The 15,665-nt window shown below is 42.2% G+C and overlaps 1 protein-coding gene across 1 annotated transcript; it reads left to right on the plus strand.

Moving 5' to 3' along the window:
- Positions 5,602-13,534, plus strand: LOC8059300 (ethylene-responsive transcription factor ERF096). The gene is made up of 2 exons (XM_002464511.2): positions 5,602-6,002; positions 13,456-13,534. Exons 1-2 carry the CDS (start codon positions 5,602-5,604, stop codon positions 13,532-13,534), a joined length of 480 nt encoding a protein of 159 aa, XP_002464556.2.

Genomic DNA, 15,665 nt, shown 5'->3' on the forward strand with positions numbered 1-15,665 from the left:
GAACGTTAATTCTTCTTTTTTTAGGTTCAGACCAGGAGCTGTCTTCCTCCTAGAGATAGCGCAAATATTCTAGTTTCCAGTTTGGACCTCCATTTCCCCAGAGGAAGAAGAAAACCTTGAAAGTGTCACAGGAGAAAAACTGCAAAGATGCAATGAACAGACCAACTTTTCTAGAGGAAACCGCGAATTTGAAAGTTTGTTCTCCAAGTCTAGAAACAAAAAAGTGGGGCGCCGAGCCACCCAGAGATGCTTGGAGCAGAGACTCAGCCGTTTCAGTTGACAGCTTGAATTTGCAACGGCTGAACGCCGCAACAAGGATAAAAAGAGAAGTGATCAAGGGAGTGATGAGTGACCGGGGAAGCGAAACGATGACGGATGCGCTCTTGGGTGGCCAGACCCGGGTTGAAGGAAAGGCCAGGCAGCGCCATAGACTAGAGGAACTAAACAGGAAGACCAGGCGAAAGAAAGATTTTGACGCGTACCTCAACTGAAGATGCGTGGGTTTGCACTTCCATCGATTCGCCTTCCTGATCACCGTGCCTGCGTTTACGGCTTCACCCGATCGACAGGCGCTTTCACCCGCATCCTCAGGTTCGTCGTCGACCAGTGCCAAACGCTGCGGCCGTTGGAGGGCGGAGCGGCGACCAACAATATTGACGGCAGCACCTACACCATCTCTCCCGCTTACTTGGCTTCACCACGCCTGCTCGCCGCGGATGAGCCGCCGCCGCCCAGGGCGCGGCCGTGTCGGGGGCGAAAGCTTAGGAAGGTTCGCCTGTATGTGTCCTCTTCTTTTCTTTTCTTTTTCTTTTTTGAGAGAAGGCTGTGGCCCCTGCAGAAATTTATTTAAAACTTGGTGAAAAGTAACCAAAGTAGCCATAAGAGAATACAAGTAGGGGGGAAGAAAAAGTGGAAATCAAGAGACAAAAAAGAAACAAAGAAAATAAAACTAATGTAATGATCAATCACAGGTTTTGAATTCATTGATCAAATGATTCTGATAGGTTCTCCTTCACTTGAATGAGTTCGTTTCTTGCCCTCCAAATAGTCCAACACATACGAATGATAGCGATCATGAAGAATTGATTGTTCATTTGATCTTTGATGGCTAGAACATTTTCAGAAGTTCCTCCTGTTTGAATTGTTTGCAGGTTGAGCATACCCCAACACTGTTGAGCAAAGGGGCAGCCCCAGAAGAGGTGCTGCACAGTTTCTTCTTCTCCAGTAAGACAGGTTTCACAAGTATATGAGTCTAGGGTCATTTTTTTCCTTTTAAGGAGGTTCATCATGCTTAATCTATCATTTAGAAGCAACCAACAAAAGACTTTATGTTTGGGCTGGCAAAAGATCTCTAGATCCACTTGATAGCTGGGTCTATTTGTTTGGTGGCCCATAAGTTTCCTGTAAAATAAAGAATTCAGCTTGATGTCTAGGAGCCACCCAATAAAGCACTATATATATATATATATATATGATGAATTAAATTAACATGCAGTGGTAAAAAGAAAATAACAATGGAAAAGATATTTTTGGGTTGGTTCTCTCTCATACCTTGATCGATTTCATCAACACCCACAATTTATGAAGGAATTATGAGCGATGCAATGTATTTATTCCGTCACATGTGATGGTTTCATTTTTTGTTGACGGTGACCTTCTCTTACCTATGAGATGACAGGGTGGAGATGTTGATTGTTCAAGAATGAACGGGCACCCTTGGCTCATGATGATTCTTTTCTTCTATTTTATTTCTTATGGAAATGTGCTGGAAGGTTAAATGGTCGATGTTGCCCTATTTATTCCACATTCAACAGGACAAGGATAATCTCACAAAAGCTAATGGCATCATGTATGGTGTCTTGAATCACTCACCCTCTGTGGTGTCTTTTGTGCAAAACCAAAGACCCTATCTTATACCTTTGCCTTGATCTCCATAGAATTTTATTTTTCTCTTCCTTCCTTTTTCAAGTTGAGCACTTGATCACCTAGTGATCATCACAATCATCACATGATCATTTCTAGGCTCCACCACTTGGCATGGGACCATCCTTTAATCTCTACACACTTAGCACTAGGATTAGTCCTAAGGTTTTATCAATTAGCCAAAACCAAACTAAACTAGGGCTTTTAGTCATACACATCAACATACAAACTGATGTGAACAAATGTACAATCATGTGAAAACCCAATCAAGACGGAGTATATTACCCACTGTCAGAGGGAGAGGCCCACCTGACATGAGAGGGGGGTGGGCTGATCCCGTATATAGGTTGGTCAACCTACCATGGTGGCCTACGGCCTCTGCCACCTTGTACATGTTTCTAAGATATGCACCATTGATTCTATAAGGTGATTTAAATTTGGTTTATCCAACGGTGATCGAGGGAGTTGACATGGATCAATGATGTGGCGCTGGCTTGCTCCCTACTCCATCTGCCCCTATAAAAGGAGCCCCTGGAACTCCTCCAAAAAGCCAACCTCAATCCCTTCAGGATCATAGATCATAATCTATAAACTCTATAAAGCTAAACCCCACTAGCTATTTCTGTAAACACACAAGTTGTCCACCTAATCAGTCCACTTTCTGATGCATTTATGACCAAATAGCATTTACAATTATGATCCAGTCAGTAAGACACATCATCCACTAACATGCATTTAGTTGTCCACATCAACATGCCACTCATCCACTAACATTAACTTATAATTGTTGATCCCTTTGTATAAGTAATTTTATTCAAAATGATCAGCAATTTCCGTGGCAACACGCTCCTGATTCTTAGAGATTAACATTCTAATCTATTTATATTTCTTCTTTATACCCACAATAACACATAAGGAATCCTCCTACTTGAAGAGAAGAGTAGTCCTCTAGTAGAATCTATTCTTTGTACATAGAAAATAGTGAGTTAGCGAATGAGGGAAGAGTTTGGAGAAAGTACTGGCTTGTCGGTGCTACTTCTATGATTTGTACCTTGGCAGATTTAGGATCTATTCGAGTCTGCATTTGAGATAACTCTGGTAATTCGTTTCTAATTTAAAGTAGCTTTGTGGTTTGGTGTTTTATCAGGGCCACAACTCATTTGAGTGCTTTATTCGTTGCTAAGGGGAGTAAAGTAGTAATCATTAGTGTAAGCGAGGTGCTTAGACTATTGGTTACTTGTGGATGCACCTTGCATGCCGCAAGTGTGGTAGGCCACGTGAGTGACACCCACATTGGTCCTTTGTAATCCATCTCGAGTACGTAGGACTAGTATGATCTGGTTGTGACAGAAGAAGTATATTTTGCTATACTATTCCTAATTAATGTCCCATGGTGAATACTAGAATAGAGTAAAGTCTATCATCGGTCCCTAAACTTGTTTGGGTGTGTCATCCCAGTCCCTAAACTCGCAAAACGACCATTTAGATACCTAAACTTGTTCGGTTGTGTCATCCTAGTCCTTAAACTTGTAAATCTCCCATATAGGTCCTCAAACTTATTTAGCTGTGTCATCCCAATCCCTAAACTTGTTTTTAAGTCTCATCTAGATGAAAACAGGGTGAATCTAAAAGCTCTATATAAAAAATAACTCAACTTTTTTATATGAACTCAAATAAAGATAAACTTTATATTTAAATTGTAGCCAGCGCCATGATTTACATCTTTGTAGTTGAAAAGTTTTTAAATTAAAATCATTTAGGGTCTCAAAATATTTTTTATAAGTTTGTAGATTTTGAAATTTAAAATTTAAGATTAAATTTTTCTACACTAAACAACTTCAAATAAAAAACTTTTCAACTACGAAGTTATAGATCACATTGAGGGCTACAACTTTAATATAAAATTTGTCTTCATTTGAGTTCATATGAAAAAGTTATGAATCATTTTTTAATATATAGTTTTTAGATCACTTTGTTTGGACCCAAATGAGACTCAAAACAAAGTTTAGGGACCAAGATGACGCAACTGGATGAATTTGAGGACTTAAACGAGTGATTTTTAAGTTTAGGAACTGGGATGACACAAGTGAACAAGTTTAGGGATCGAGATGATACAGATGAACAAGTTCGAGGACCTAAACAGTCAATTTGCGAGTTTAGGGACCGAGATGATATGACAGTATAAGTTTAGAGACCGATAGTAGACTTTACTCACTAGAATACAATGCTAACTTAGGTTGGAAGTCAAAAATCATATAAGTCATCTCTACACTCTTATTTATCCTAACCCTATTGCTATCTTTAGTTAAGTTAGATCGTATCTAGTCTCACATGTTTCTTTGTGGACACAATATATATTTAGAATACTTCAGGTAAAATGCTACTATAATATCCGTATGCTTGCGGATCTTTTCTGCGTGCACCCAGAGGTGTCAACGCTTTTCAAAAATAAAAAGTTGTGAAAACATTTTTTATCAAAAACAAAAGTTGAAAAGTCATGATGAGATATTGTGATGATAAATTGTCATGTAAACATTATGCACATAAGTCATCTGTATACCTTTGTAACTTTCTAAAAAAAAAGAAAGTCACCAAGAAGCTCTTGGATTGACCGCTGGTTTTGAATCTAGTTGTCGTTGGCTCGATAAATAGTAGAGTTGTGCGTCGAAAGAGATTTGTTCGTTTGAACTTATTTTTAAATCTGTTAGCTATTTAGTAGTGTTTTTCTCTTATAACAAATCAGTGGATAGTATTTTCAGTCATGGCTTTTTAGCCAAGCCAACAGAGTGAGAATTAATGTGCTGAGGCGCGTGCGGCACCGTCCGAAAAGGGAATATGATGGAAATTTATTTTTTTCCTAAGAAAGAAAAGTGGTGGGGCGTATTGTCCGATGAACTTGAATCGGGTGAACGTTCGCAAATTAGTTGGATTGGAAAAGTTGAGAGATCCCCTCTCGCTGGAAAAAAGTAGCTTGCCTGCTTGTAGCTAGCTAGAATTTAGGGGCCTTGTTATGACTCACTCTATTGGAGTACGAATTATTTTTTTTATTGTCTCAGCCTCAGAAAATAGAGTAGCCTCGCTAAAGTTACTCTTGTGCCAAGGAGGATGTATATATCCCGAATATATCACTGATTCATGCAATCCCGTGGCGCGAATCTCAGTGAGCAGGTTGAAGTTGAACTTTCAACGACCCAATTATTCCTAATTTTTTTTCTTTTTATTGCCTTTCTGCAGAGAGAGGGTGCGTAGCTTGTTATTTTAGCAAGCTAGGAGTATTTTGTACCGTGGAGCGCAGCCGACTCTTGATTTCGACGCTAGGGCACTCTGCATTCTGCTTTTGTGCCGGCTGTCGTCTGAACTCAGCGCTTCACACACGTCTATACCTACGTATGCATACGTATATATATGCTCTCTGCGCTGCATATATTGTAGTGATGATCGAGTCAGTATACGTACGTACATGCTAGTAATCTACCTACGTAGATACTATATGCGTATGCCACTTAGACGACAGCACACTTTCGTATATATACCCTCTCTCTATAAATAGCCCGCAACACATGCGTAGAGCCACAGAGCACTCGGTCGGTAGTTAGCTACTACACCGGCGTACGTGCCGCTCGATAGATCACTGCTGCCACCGCTAGCTAGCTCACCGAGGGCCGCCGGCCGGGATCCATGGAGGGCGGCAAGGACGCCGCCGGTGGTGGCGGCACCAAGTACCGCGGCGTCCGGAAGCGTCCATGGGGCAAGTTTGCCGCCGAGATCCGCGACCCGGAGCGCGGTGGGGCTAGGGTCTGGCTCGGCACGTTCGACACGGCCGAGGAGGCCGCGCGGGCGTACGACCGGGCGGCGTTCGCCCAGCGTGGCGCCACCGCCGTGCTCAACTTCCCCGGCGAGATCGCTGGGGCTACCAGGAGGGGCGCCGGAGGGTCGTCGTCGTCGTCGTCTGCTGCTGCTGCTGCTGCCCCCGCCGCCGCCTCGTTGAGGGCGACGGGGAGGGGCCGCGGGGACGGGGAGAAGATCGAGCTGGAGTGCCTGGACGACAAGATCCTTGAGGACCTCCTAGACGATGGCAAGTACGGCCGTAAGTGAGAGGCTTGCGTACGTCTACGTGCACCGGCCGTCTCTGATGTGCTTGCATGCAGGCGAGCTTATGACGAGAGCGGAAATGACCTAAACAAGAACATATAATAAAATGCGCACATGGACCACATATCACTAAATAAAATATATGCGCGCCACATATAACATACTCATGGATTTTCATTACAGAACAGCTATATATATCATCGGGGTGAGCACCACCTCATTTTATACACATGGTCATACTAAATAAAATGCTTTTGTTTGGTGCTCAATAACAAAGGCTGCATTGCTTTGGACAGGACATATGCCATGCATAAAGGAGTGTAGTGTTGGGTTCTGCAGGGTTTTAGCCAGATGATGGCCATGCTTTATGCATGTAGTATTATGTCTACATGGAATAATGGTGAATGCACACAGCCACATTTGTTGGTCCGTGAATGTAATGCATCGAGTGTGTTATATCAATGTGCGCGACAATGTATAGCAAAACAACTGGTATTCTTCGATCTTCTAGTAAATCTATATATCTGTATCTCTTATAACGTTAATCTTCATTTAGAAGTCCATCTCAACATGCAAATCATCAGTCATCACCCCCCACTATCTACATCATCTCCTACAAATATATAGCTATGTCATCCTACTAACCTCTAACATCTTAATTGCAAGTTATCCATATATATCATCTTTACTCAATTTTTTATTCTAAATTCTTCACAATCCACACGGCAACGCGTGGACTATCTTATAGTTTATTACGTTCCAAAGTACGTGCATGAACTGTAATACTCCTCCTTCTTGATACGAACTAGCATTGGTTCATATGCAACACGTGATGGACAAATTTATATGTTTATTTTATCGGTAGTGCTAGCGTCCGGACGTCCGATCCGGGTGCTAGCATCCGGACAGCGGGCGAGCGGTAAATCGCAGTCTCCCCACCTACCTTGCCCACCGAGCGAGCGCCGAATCGCAGTCCCTCCACCTATCTTGCCCAGAAAGAAAAAAAATAGAGACTAAAAATTGTCCTTGCCTTCCTAGATTGAATCGCGACCCCTCTTACCCCGCACAGAGAAGAAAGCAGAGATTATCGTCCGTCCGCACGAAGATAAAAGTAGAGATTGGAACAGCCCTTCCTCTGCTTCCCGTGCACGAAACCCGCCTACGACCACCCTGTGCACGGGATCCGCCCACTCCAACCTCACCGGCCTCCAATACCTCCTCCCGCCGCTAGCTTGACCTTACAACCCGTCTCCTAGCTCGCCCCTCCCCCATTGCCGCTGCAACAGAGGATGAAGCAGCTGAAACACCATGAACATGTCATTGCAACAACAGCGAAAAAACTACTCCAACAATAGGTAGAAGTAGTTGAAACACCATGAATATATGTATTGCAACAAAACAAAAAAGGGACAACTGCTGCAACATTGGGATGAAGATGTTGAAACACCTTGAACATATTTTTACAACAAAAAAAAAAGTTGAAACATCATGCTAAAACACCATGAACATATTGTTACAACAACACCAAACAACTGCTGCAGCAACATGCAACAACTACTGCAAACATGTAGATTGAATTAACTGAAAACATACTGCAATCTGAAAGCAGTACTACTGCAACATCAACTGAAACACTTCTGCAACATTCAGAGGAAACCGCTGCAACACGGCGAGATCCGAACCCCAAGAGCTCGCTGGAACCCTAGCCACCGCCATATCCCATGGATCTAGATGGGAGAGGAGGGGGAGGAGGACGAGTAGAAGGAGAAATGCCAGATCTAGAGGAGAATGAGAGGGGAGAGCTCAGATCTAGATTCAGAAGAGGAATAGGAGGCCTCAGATCTAGATCCTTTCGCAACCTATCTCGTTGGAGCCGCCGTCGTCCTCGTCTCCGGTGGTGTGCTTGAAGCCAGGTCGCAGGGGCAGTGGGGGTGCATGGAGGGCGCGATGGCGCGAGGAAAGGAGGAGGGAGCACAGGTGGTGCTGGGATGCGTTGCGAGCCCGCGGACGTGTGGCTGCGATACCTCTCAGTCTCAGCGACGGCACGGCCAACGAGCAGGAAGCGACGTAGAGAAGAAAGCGAGTGCCGCAAGGGATGCGAGCAGAGCAAGTGAAGGGAGCGTTCGGCGGAGGAAGAGATGAAGACCGTAACTAGCGGAGAAAGCAAAGCGTTGCGTACGTGTGTGCTTGGTCTGGTCCGTCCGTCCGCATCGGACGCCCTATTAGTATTATTTCCGTTATTTTATTGGGTTGGCATGCATGCATATGCATTTGCACGATCTTTCGTTAAACTTTTCGTGCACTAGCAGTACTTTTGACAAAATATTAGTGCAAATCGTCTTTTCTGTGGAATCTTGTAAACTTCTAAAAAATCATACTTATATATAATATATATATATATATATATATATATATATATATATATATATATATACATTGATGCTAGTATAACTACTCTTTTAACACGTACGCGGGGAATTCCTGACCTCTCGGGGCGACAGCCACGGTTCATTTTCCTCTTTTGTTTTTACCTTTTCTTCTTTTCACAGATTTTTTTTGTTTTTCTCTTTTTTTGGGTTCTTCACACGGATCCCCCCCCCCTTCTAAAAACAGCGTAGCGCGCCCGTCGTGCTAGTATTACTATCTTTTCAAAGAATAGAAGGAATTATATAATATTCACATGTTAAATGCTCGAAATACATATGAAAAAAATTTAAAATAACAAAATAATATTCTGTCTAAAATGTAACAACTCCTTTTATCTTTTCATCGAAACATGTATGTTTACTGTTCATTGGTCTGACGTGACTGCTGCTTGCCTCCCTTTTTATGAGCACGCATCCGTCGTCGCTCGAAGAAGATCCTCTCCGATCTTTGTATAGTTCTCAAAAAATTTCGGATTTCGCTATTGTAGCACTTTCGTTTTTATTTGACAAATATTGTTAAATCATGAACTAACTAGCATCAAAAGATTCGTCTCGCGATTTACAAACAAACTGTGTAATTAGTTTTTATTTTCGTCTATATTTAATGCTTCATGCATGTGCCGTAAAATTCGATGTGACGGGAAATCTTGAAAACTTTTTGGATTTCGGGGTGAACTAAACAAGGCCAAGAACTATGTCTGCCTGTGTTTTCATACTCCAGATGGATCCTAAATTAAGAGACAAAGGTCAACTCAACCTAGCGTCAACCTCGGAGCAAGTTGACGCACATGAACTAGATGGCTGAACATTATGGTTTGGCTGTCCTCCCTTGCTCATGCATGGGCTACATGGGTTGACTTGGCTCTGCAAGAAAAGTAGTACCTTGGCAGTACTAGCTACTCCCTCCGGGTAGAGTACGACAGGAGCAGGTAGTATAGCTAGAGTTGAAGGCGGTGGAGCCTCGCTCTCACGTCGCTCACAGGAGGCGGCAGTGGCAGTAGTGTGGATTGAAATATTCATGTCCAGGTGTGTGTCCATACTCGTCAAACGACCTGCCGCGCGCTAGCCGACTGGTCAACAGTATCACGAGCTACACCTCTCTATCTCTGGATGTCTTTGACTGTTCTCACTGGGAAAGGGGAACACTGGATGGTCCTCCGAATACAGTTTCTTTTAGAAGTGCATGTGGGGGTGGCTGGACTTTTTCTCTTGTGCTTTTAGCTAGGCGCCTAGGCCTCGTTTGTAATACCTGGAATCCTTTTCTTCTTGTGTTTTTTTTCAGTAAAGTTAATTTGACCTGTGAAATTCTTGTATGATTATGTGAACTCCCATTTCAACTAATCTTTACTATTAGAAAAATGATTTTAGGAGACAGACTCTCCGAGCCAAGGAGGCGGGCACAAAATCTACATGCTCCTAAAATATGAAGCGATTTTCGAAGGCGGACAAACTATTTTCGGAGGCACCAAATAGACAATTGTAAATCCATTAACATAGACGGACCTTTTAAATGATGCGGTGGAGGGGTGGCTGGTTCTGATGGGACAGATTGATGATGTTGCTTGCTATGGTGTTAAATAGAACTAGATCTGAGCATTTTGCAGACCGGGCCAAAGAAAACATAGTTATTTCGGGCTAAAATAATGCTGCCTATGACATTCCCATGGACGAGCAGGCCTTTTTTTTGGGCTGGATTAGGGCGGGCCTAGGCCTAGACGGACCGCCGGTGCATTTTATAGTGTAAAACAGATAAAATAAATATTTTTGGTCAAGCTCTGGACGAGAAATTTTTCTTGGATAACAAGATTTACCCAGGCACTGTTCACTAAGGTTCGTGGGTGGACCAAAACCAAGTGGGCTAGCGCCAGGCTCACGGACAGTGCTCAAAATGCTTAGGTCTAGATAAAACATGTACCGGGGGTTATGTTTATAAGAGATATAGACTACAATTAGACATATAGATAGATAGGCAGTGTTAGAATGTTTGTGGGCTTAGGGCCCAAATAAGAATTCTTATAATTCTTAGAGAAATCTCAAAGGCTCATTCATGTGAGCAAAAGAGAGAAAGTGAGAACCTTTAGTTCACCATGCTTAGGGAGGTGGAGGTTGGCATGCTTAAATATGAAAGTCTTCCTCGCTTCCTCTAGTCAAGAGTGAGGAGGAGAAAGGATGCCTACACGTGCTCGCTCGCCTTGTGGGGCAAGACGAAGGCATGAGCATGCGGCACCTGCGTGAATAGTCCACCAAAATTGGACTCCTCGTCTTGTGGGGGCATGACCTCTTTTTGCTATTTTTAGTTTTGGTTTCTTAGCCTTTAAGTTTTAGATAGGAGTCCTAAGAGTAAGTTTAATAATACAGTCAATTTGTTGGCTGTAAGATTTCTTGTAGCCTTCTCCCAGCCCACTTATACAATAGTTAGCTATTCACTATTAATACATGGCCCACTTATCTCTCTCACAAGGTTTCTTGGTTCTTGTGCATAAGCTGGCTGTAAGCTTACAGCCTGCTTCTTCTTCTCTCTCCTCCACCTCAGCATTTAGCCAGCTTACAGCCTACTATAATACTTGCTCTAAACGATTTAGAGTACCGCGTGATTGCTCCCAATTTCCATGACGAGTCGTAAAGCAGATAGCAGTATATATATTCATCGTCAGCTACTCTGAGCTCTTCCTCTACTGCGCAGCGATGACTTCACACCAACCATGTCTCCTCTGCATCTCCATCACCACCAACGCCATCTTCCCATATAAAAGAAAGGTACACTGCATGTAATCCAATCTATTGTCGTCGTTTGCCTGTTGTGTTGATTATAAATATCTTTGTTATATCGTTGCTAATATTGTGCAATCTAACTAGTATGTTAGGGATCTACATGCTAATTTATGACATTGTCATGATTTATATTTTGATATTAATCTGAAAATTATTAAATAGGCGGCAGTTTTGTTATTCTCTATTTCCGGTCCTTTGTCTTAATCATGGCTCTATATCAAGCTTAGAAGGCAAGAGTGTTTATCTGCTTGTTCGCTTGAACTTATTATGTGCTGAATTAACCGGTGTCATTGGTGTTTTTTTTTCATAACAAATCAGAGAACAATACTTTCATATCTTTTTAGCCAAGCGAAGCCATCAAGCCGTCTCCCAATCCGCTACCGCTGCCACTGCTCCCAAAACAAACGTTGTACGTCGCCGAGCCTGCTGCTCCCAAGCCCATTACCTTGCCTACCGCCATCGACTCGCTTGCCCCCTTCGTAAGGGGAGAGAAAATAAGGGGCACCTATGGCAAAGTGCGAACTTGAAGGCATGTTGCATCGTTTATGCCTTTGCTTCCTGCGTCATCACTGATGTTAAAGGTCCTCGTGGTGTCGAGAGATGGAAGCAGAAGGAGCCTACCTAGATGACGCACAGAAGGCTAATGGTTCATCCATGTCGCCAGAGAGACCACGACACAGCTAGATGCCTAGCTAGATCCACCAGTGACCAACGGTTCCACACCCTTCTTGATGATATGATCGTGGCTTCCGGAAGGTTCGGAACCCATGCGCATGCCCTTATCGGCGGATCAATTCGTGGCCGAACTGTATCCTGACTCCTTCAATGGATCACACGTGTGTCCTCATCAATGGCCATCGCAGCAGGCGAAGGGGAAGCGGCTTTGCATATGCGGAGTGCAGTGCTGGAACGGAACGAATGGGCAGGCAGATCAAGAAGACGAAGGGGCAGGCCCTTCACTGATTTTTTTACGAGTGCTATGGCCCTGTTTAGATCACTTTCCGATTTGTAAAACCAGCCTTTACCTCTAGCCTCTAAAATATGGATTCCGAGAAAAACAAAAACCGGTAGGGTGTTTAGTTCCTTTAGTTTTTGGATTCTTTGTTGTTTAAAGATCTGACTTTATTTATTGCTCTTTGGATCACAAGAAACTGACAAAAGCCAGATACCCTGGTTTTTTAAAATCTGACAAAACCAGCATAAGTCCATATCCTTTTCATGACATAGTTTCCAACACATCTATATTCAGTGCAGAAGAGTTTCATGGGTCTCTACTCCCATGAAATTCTTATCATATCTATCTTAATTGATACAGTGTCACATCAACATATTTAATATGCATGAAACTCTAATGAAACTCTATTGAGACTGACTAAAAAACTAGGAAAAGCTGACATGTTTGGATCCTAGTCAGTTTTTGAAAGCCAGATTCTTAAAAACTGGTGGGGTTCAAACATGCCCTATATGTTACGGTGAAAAGTGCACTCTAAAATTTTAGATTTAGATGAAGATCCAAACACATAAAAAAATTGATTAGTTTTCCTTGATTCCAAACTATAAAGGCGGAAGCAATTCGGGAAGAACAAAATTCAATGATGAAGACAAAAGTTTGGGCACTTGTTCCTTTACCAAATAACTGCAAGGCTATATGATGCAAATCGATTTTTAAATAGAAATTTAATGCAGCAGGGCATGTTTAAAAATATAAGGGAATATGTTGATTTTGTGGAAACTTTTCTTACTTCGTTCTATTCTATTCGTATTATTAGTATGTGCTTTATTATTTACCTATTATGAACTTTAACAACCAAATGGATGTAAAAATTGCTTTTGTTAATGGACATGTGGAGGAGGAAATATATATGTTATAAACAAAAAGTTTTGGAGAAAAAGAAAATATACTTTGCAAGTTAAATAGATCAGTTTATAAACGAGAACGGGTGTGTATAGTGGTACCGACTCCAGGTGCGAGCCCTAACCTCCCATGTTTGATCCCTGGATTGGACCTGGGTGTCTCACTAGGGGATTTATCCCCAAAAATAATCCTACAGGTACTGAATGTACTTGCTGTTGTGAAGCCACATGCTAATGTGCCCAGCTGCTTGCAAATAAAATCCTGTGGGATTTCATCGATCTCTGGAAGGATGTGTGGTGTGTGTATAGTTTTTTTAAAAGAGAACAGTAGGGGAATCCCCTACCTATTATTTTATTTCAAATAAATGAAAGAATGTTCTGTACAAAGGAAGAACAAAGGAAAAAAGAACAGAAAGGAAAAGTACAGGGAAACCAGGCCCAAAAGAAAAAGTACAACAAAGCTATAGATGGAACTTGTCTCGCCACAGGGTTAAAGGAGTCCGTCGTGTTTCTCATTGGCCTTGATGCACACCAGGTCCAATTCTTCTTTGAATTTTCTTCTCCAAATGGGGACGCTACACTGTCCATTATCGAAGATTATGGAGTTTGTCAGAGTCCATATTGCCCAGCAAGCAGTGATAACTACTTCTCTGAAGATTTGGCTTCCAAACTGATCCCTAGCATTCACCATCATATCCAGTGGAGGCAAGTTAAGATTCCAGCAGCTAATTGGGATGGAGCTCCAGCATGCTTGACTAAAGGTGCATTCAAAGAAAAGGTGAAAACTAGTTTCTTCACAACATGTGTTGCATAACACACAACTATAATCGTCCAGATGCATGTGCTTTCTTCTCAACAGTTTCTTGTGTTCAATCTGTCTCGAAGTAGGAGCCAAAAGAAGAATTTGTGTTTTCCAAGATTACATGATTTTCAGACCCATGAAAAAGGGGAGAGGCCTCTGTATCTTCTATCAAAAGCTTGTAGGTTGCTTTGCTGCTAAAGATTGCATTTCCAGAGGAATAGCTCCAGATATTAGTAGTGCTTTCATCCCAGGGTCTATCCAATTCAGTTTCCGGAAGCATGGCTAGCTGCTCAGTGGCTTGTTTGAGAGAGGTAGACTGAAGTTAACTTCCAACTCATTGTCTAAAAAGTATCTGATGGAGCACTTTGGTTTTTTAGTGAAAGAGAATAGTTGGGGGTACTTCTCTTTTAGAGGTAAGGGGCTCCATGATCCTGACCAAAATAGGTCAGTATTTCCTCTGCTAGGATCACATTTTATGAGGCTTTTGAATGGAGTAAATAACTTGAGCAAATCTTTCCACCAGAAGGATCCAACTGGGCATCTTGCCTGTGGGGGTGTTTGACTATTGGAGTAAAGTTTGGACCAGGTCAAATTCACCTAGGGGAGGTCATGATGATTGTAGAAACTGTTCAAATGTTTCATCAGGAGTGCATCATTTTTCTTTTCAATATCTATCATACCAGGCCCTCCTTGACTTTTGGGTTTACAGGCTGTCTCCCATGCTACTAGGCAGGAGGCTTTTCTATTGATATCCCCCTTGCTCCAAAGATAGTGTTTCCTGTATATATCAATTTGTCTAACCACCTGTGGAGGGATTTTGAGACTACACATATAGAATGTGGGTAGAACAGAGAGAACAAAAGTAACCAAAATTAATCTTCCATCATAAGATAAGAGCCTACTGAAACCAGACATTCTCCTTTCAATTCTGTTGAGGAGGGGGCTGAAGTCTTGAATTGATGGTTTAGTAGTGCCCAGGGGAGACCCAGGTATGTAAAGGGCATAGATCCCAGCTGGCATCCAACGGTATTGGCTAGAAGTTGAGCCTTGCTGTTTGACATATTGATGGGTACCAAGAAGGATTTATTGAAGTTCACTGCAGGCCAGTTGAGTCGGAGAAGGATCTTAGTATACCTTTCATGTTGAAGAGGTCTTAGCATCTCTAGGCAAAATAAGCAGTGTGTCATCAGCATACTGTAGTATAGGAAAATCACCCCCAAAGTTATGAGAGATGGGATGTGTCAACACTCCCATTAACCAGGCTTTATTAACAATACTTTGTAAAAGGTTAGCAGCAAGGACAAAGGGCAGGGGGGAGAGGGGGTCACCTTGTCTCACACCTCTTTTACATTTGAATATTTTCTCACGAATACCATTAAGCAGGATGGAGGATGTTCCTAAGACCAGGATATTCTCAATCTATTTTATCCATTTTGTTGGGAAGCCTTTGTGCTTCATGACTTCAAGGATGACTTGGTGTTCAACCTTGTCAAAAGCCTTCTCAAAATTGAGTTTTAGGATTACTATTTCTTTTTTGGAATGACGACAGAGGTGAAGAAACTAGAAGGCCCAAGCTAGGAAATCTTGAATGGTTCTGCCTTTTATGAAACTATATTGGTTTTGATGTACAAGATCTAGGATTACCCTCTGAAATCTATTGGACAAAATCTTTGTGATGCATTTGAGACTATAATTGAGTAGTGAAATTGGTCTAAAGCCATAAACCTTTTCAGGGTTATCTTTCTTGGGTATGAGAGCAATGATTGAAGAGTTGATACTACCAATGTCAACATTAT

Source organism: Sorghum bicolor, chromosome 1 (genome assembly GCF_000003195.3).
Source record: "Sorghum bicolor cultivar BTx623 chromosome 1, Sorghum_bicolor_NCBIv3, whole genome shotgun sequence".
NCBI lineage: Eukaryota > Viridiplantae > Streptophyta > Magnoliopsida > Poales > Poaceae > Sorghum > Sorghum bicolor.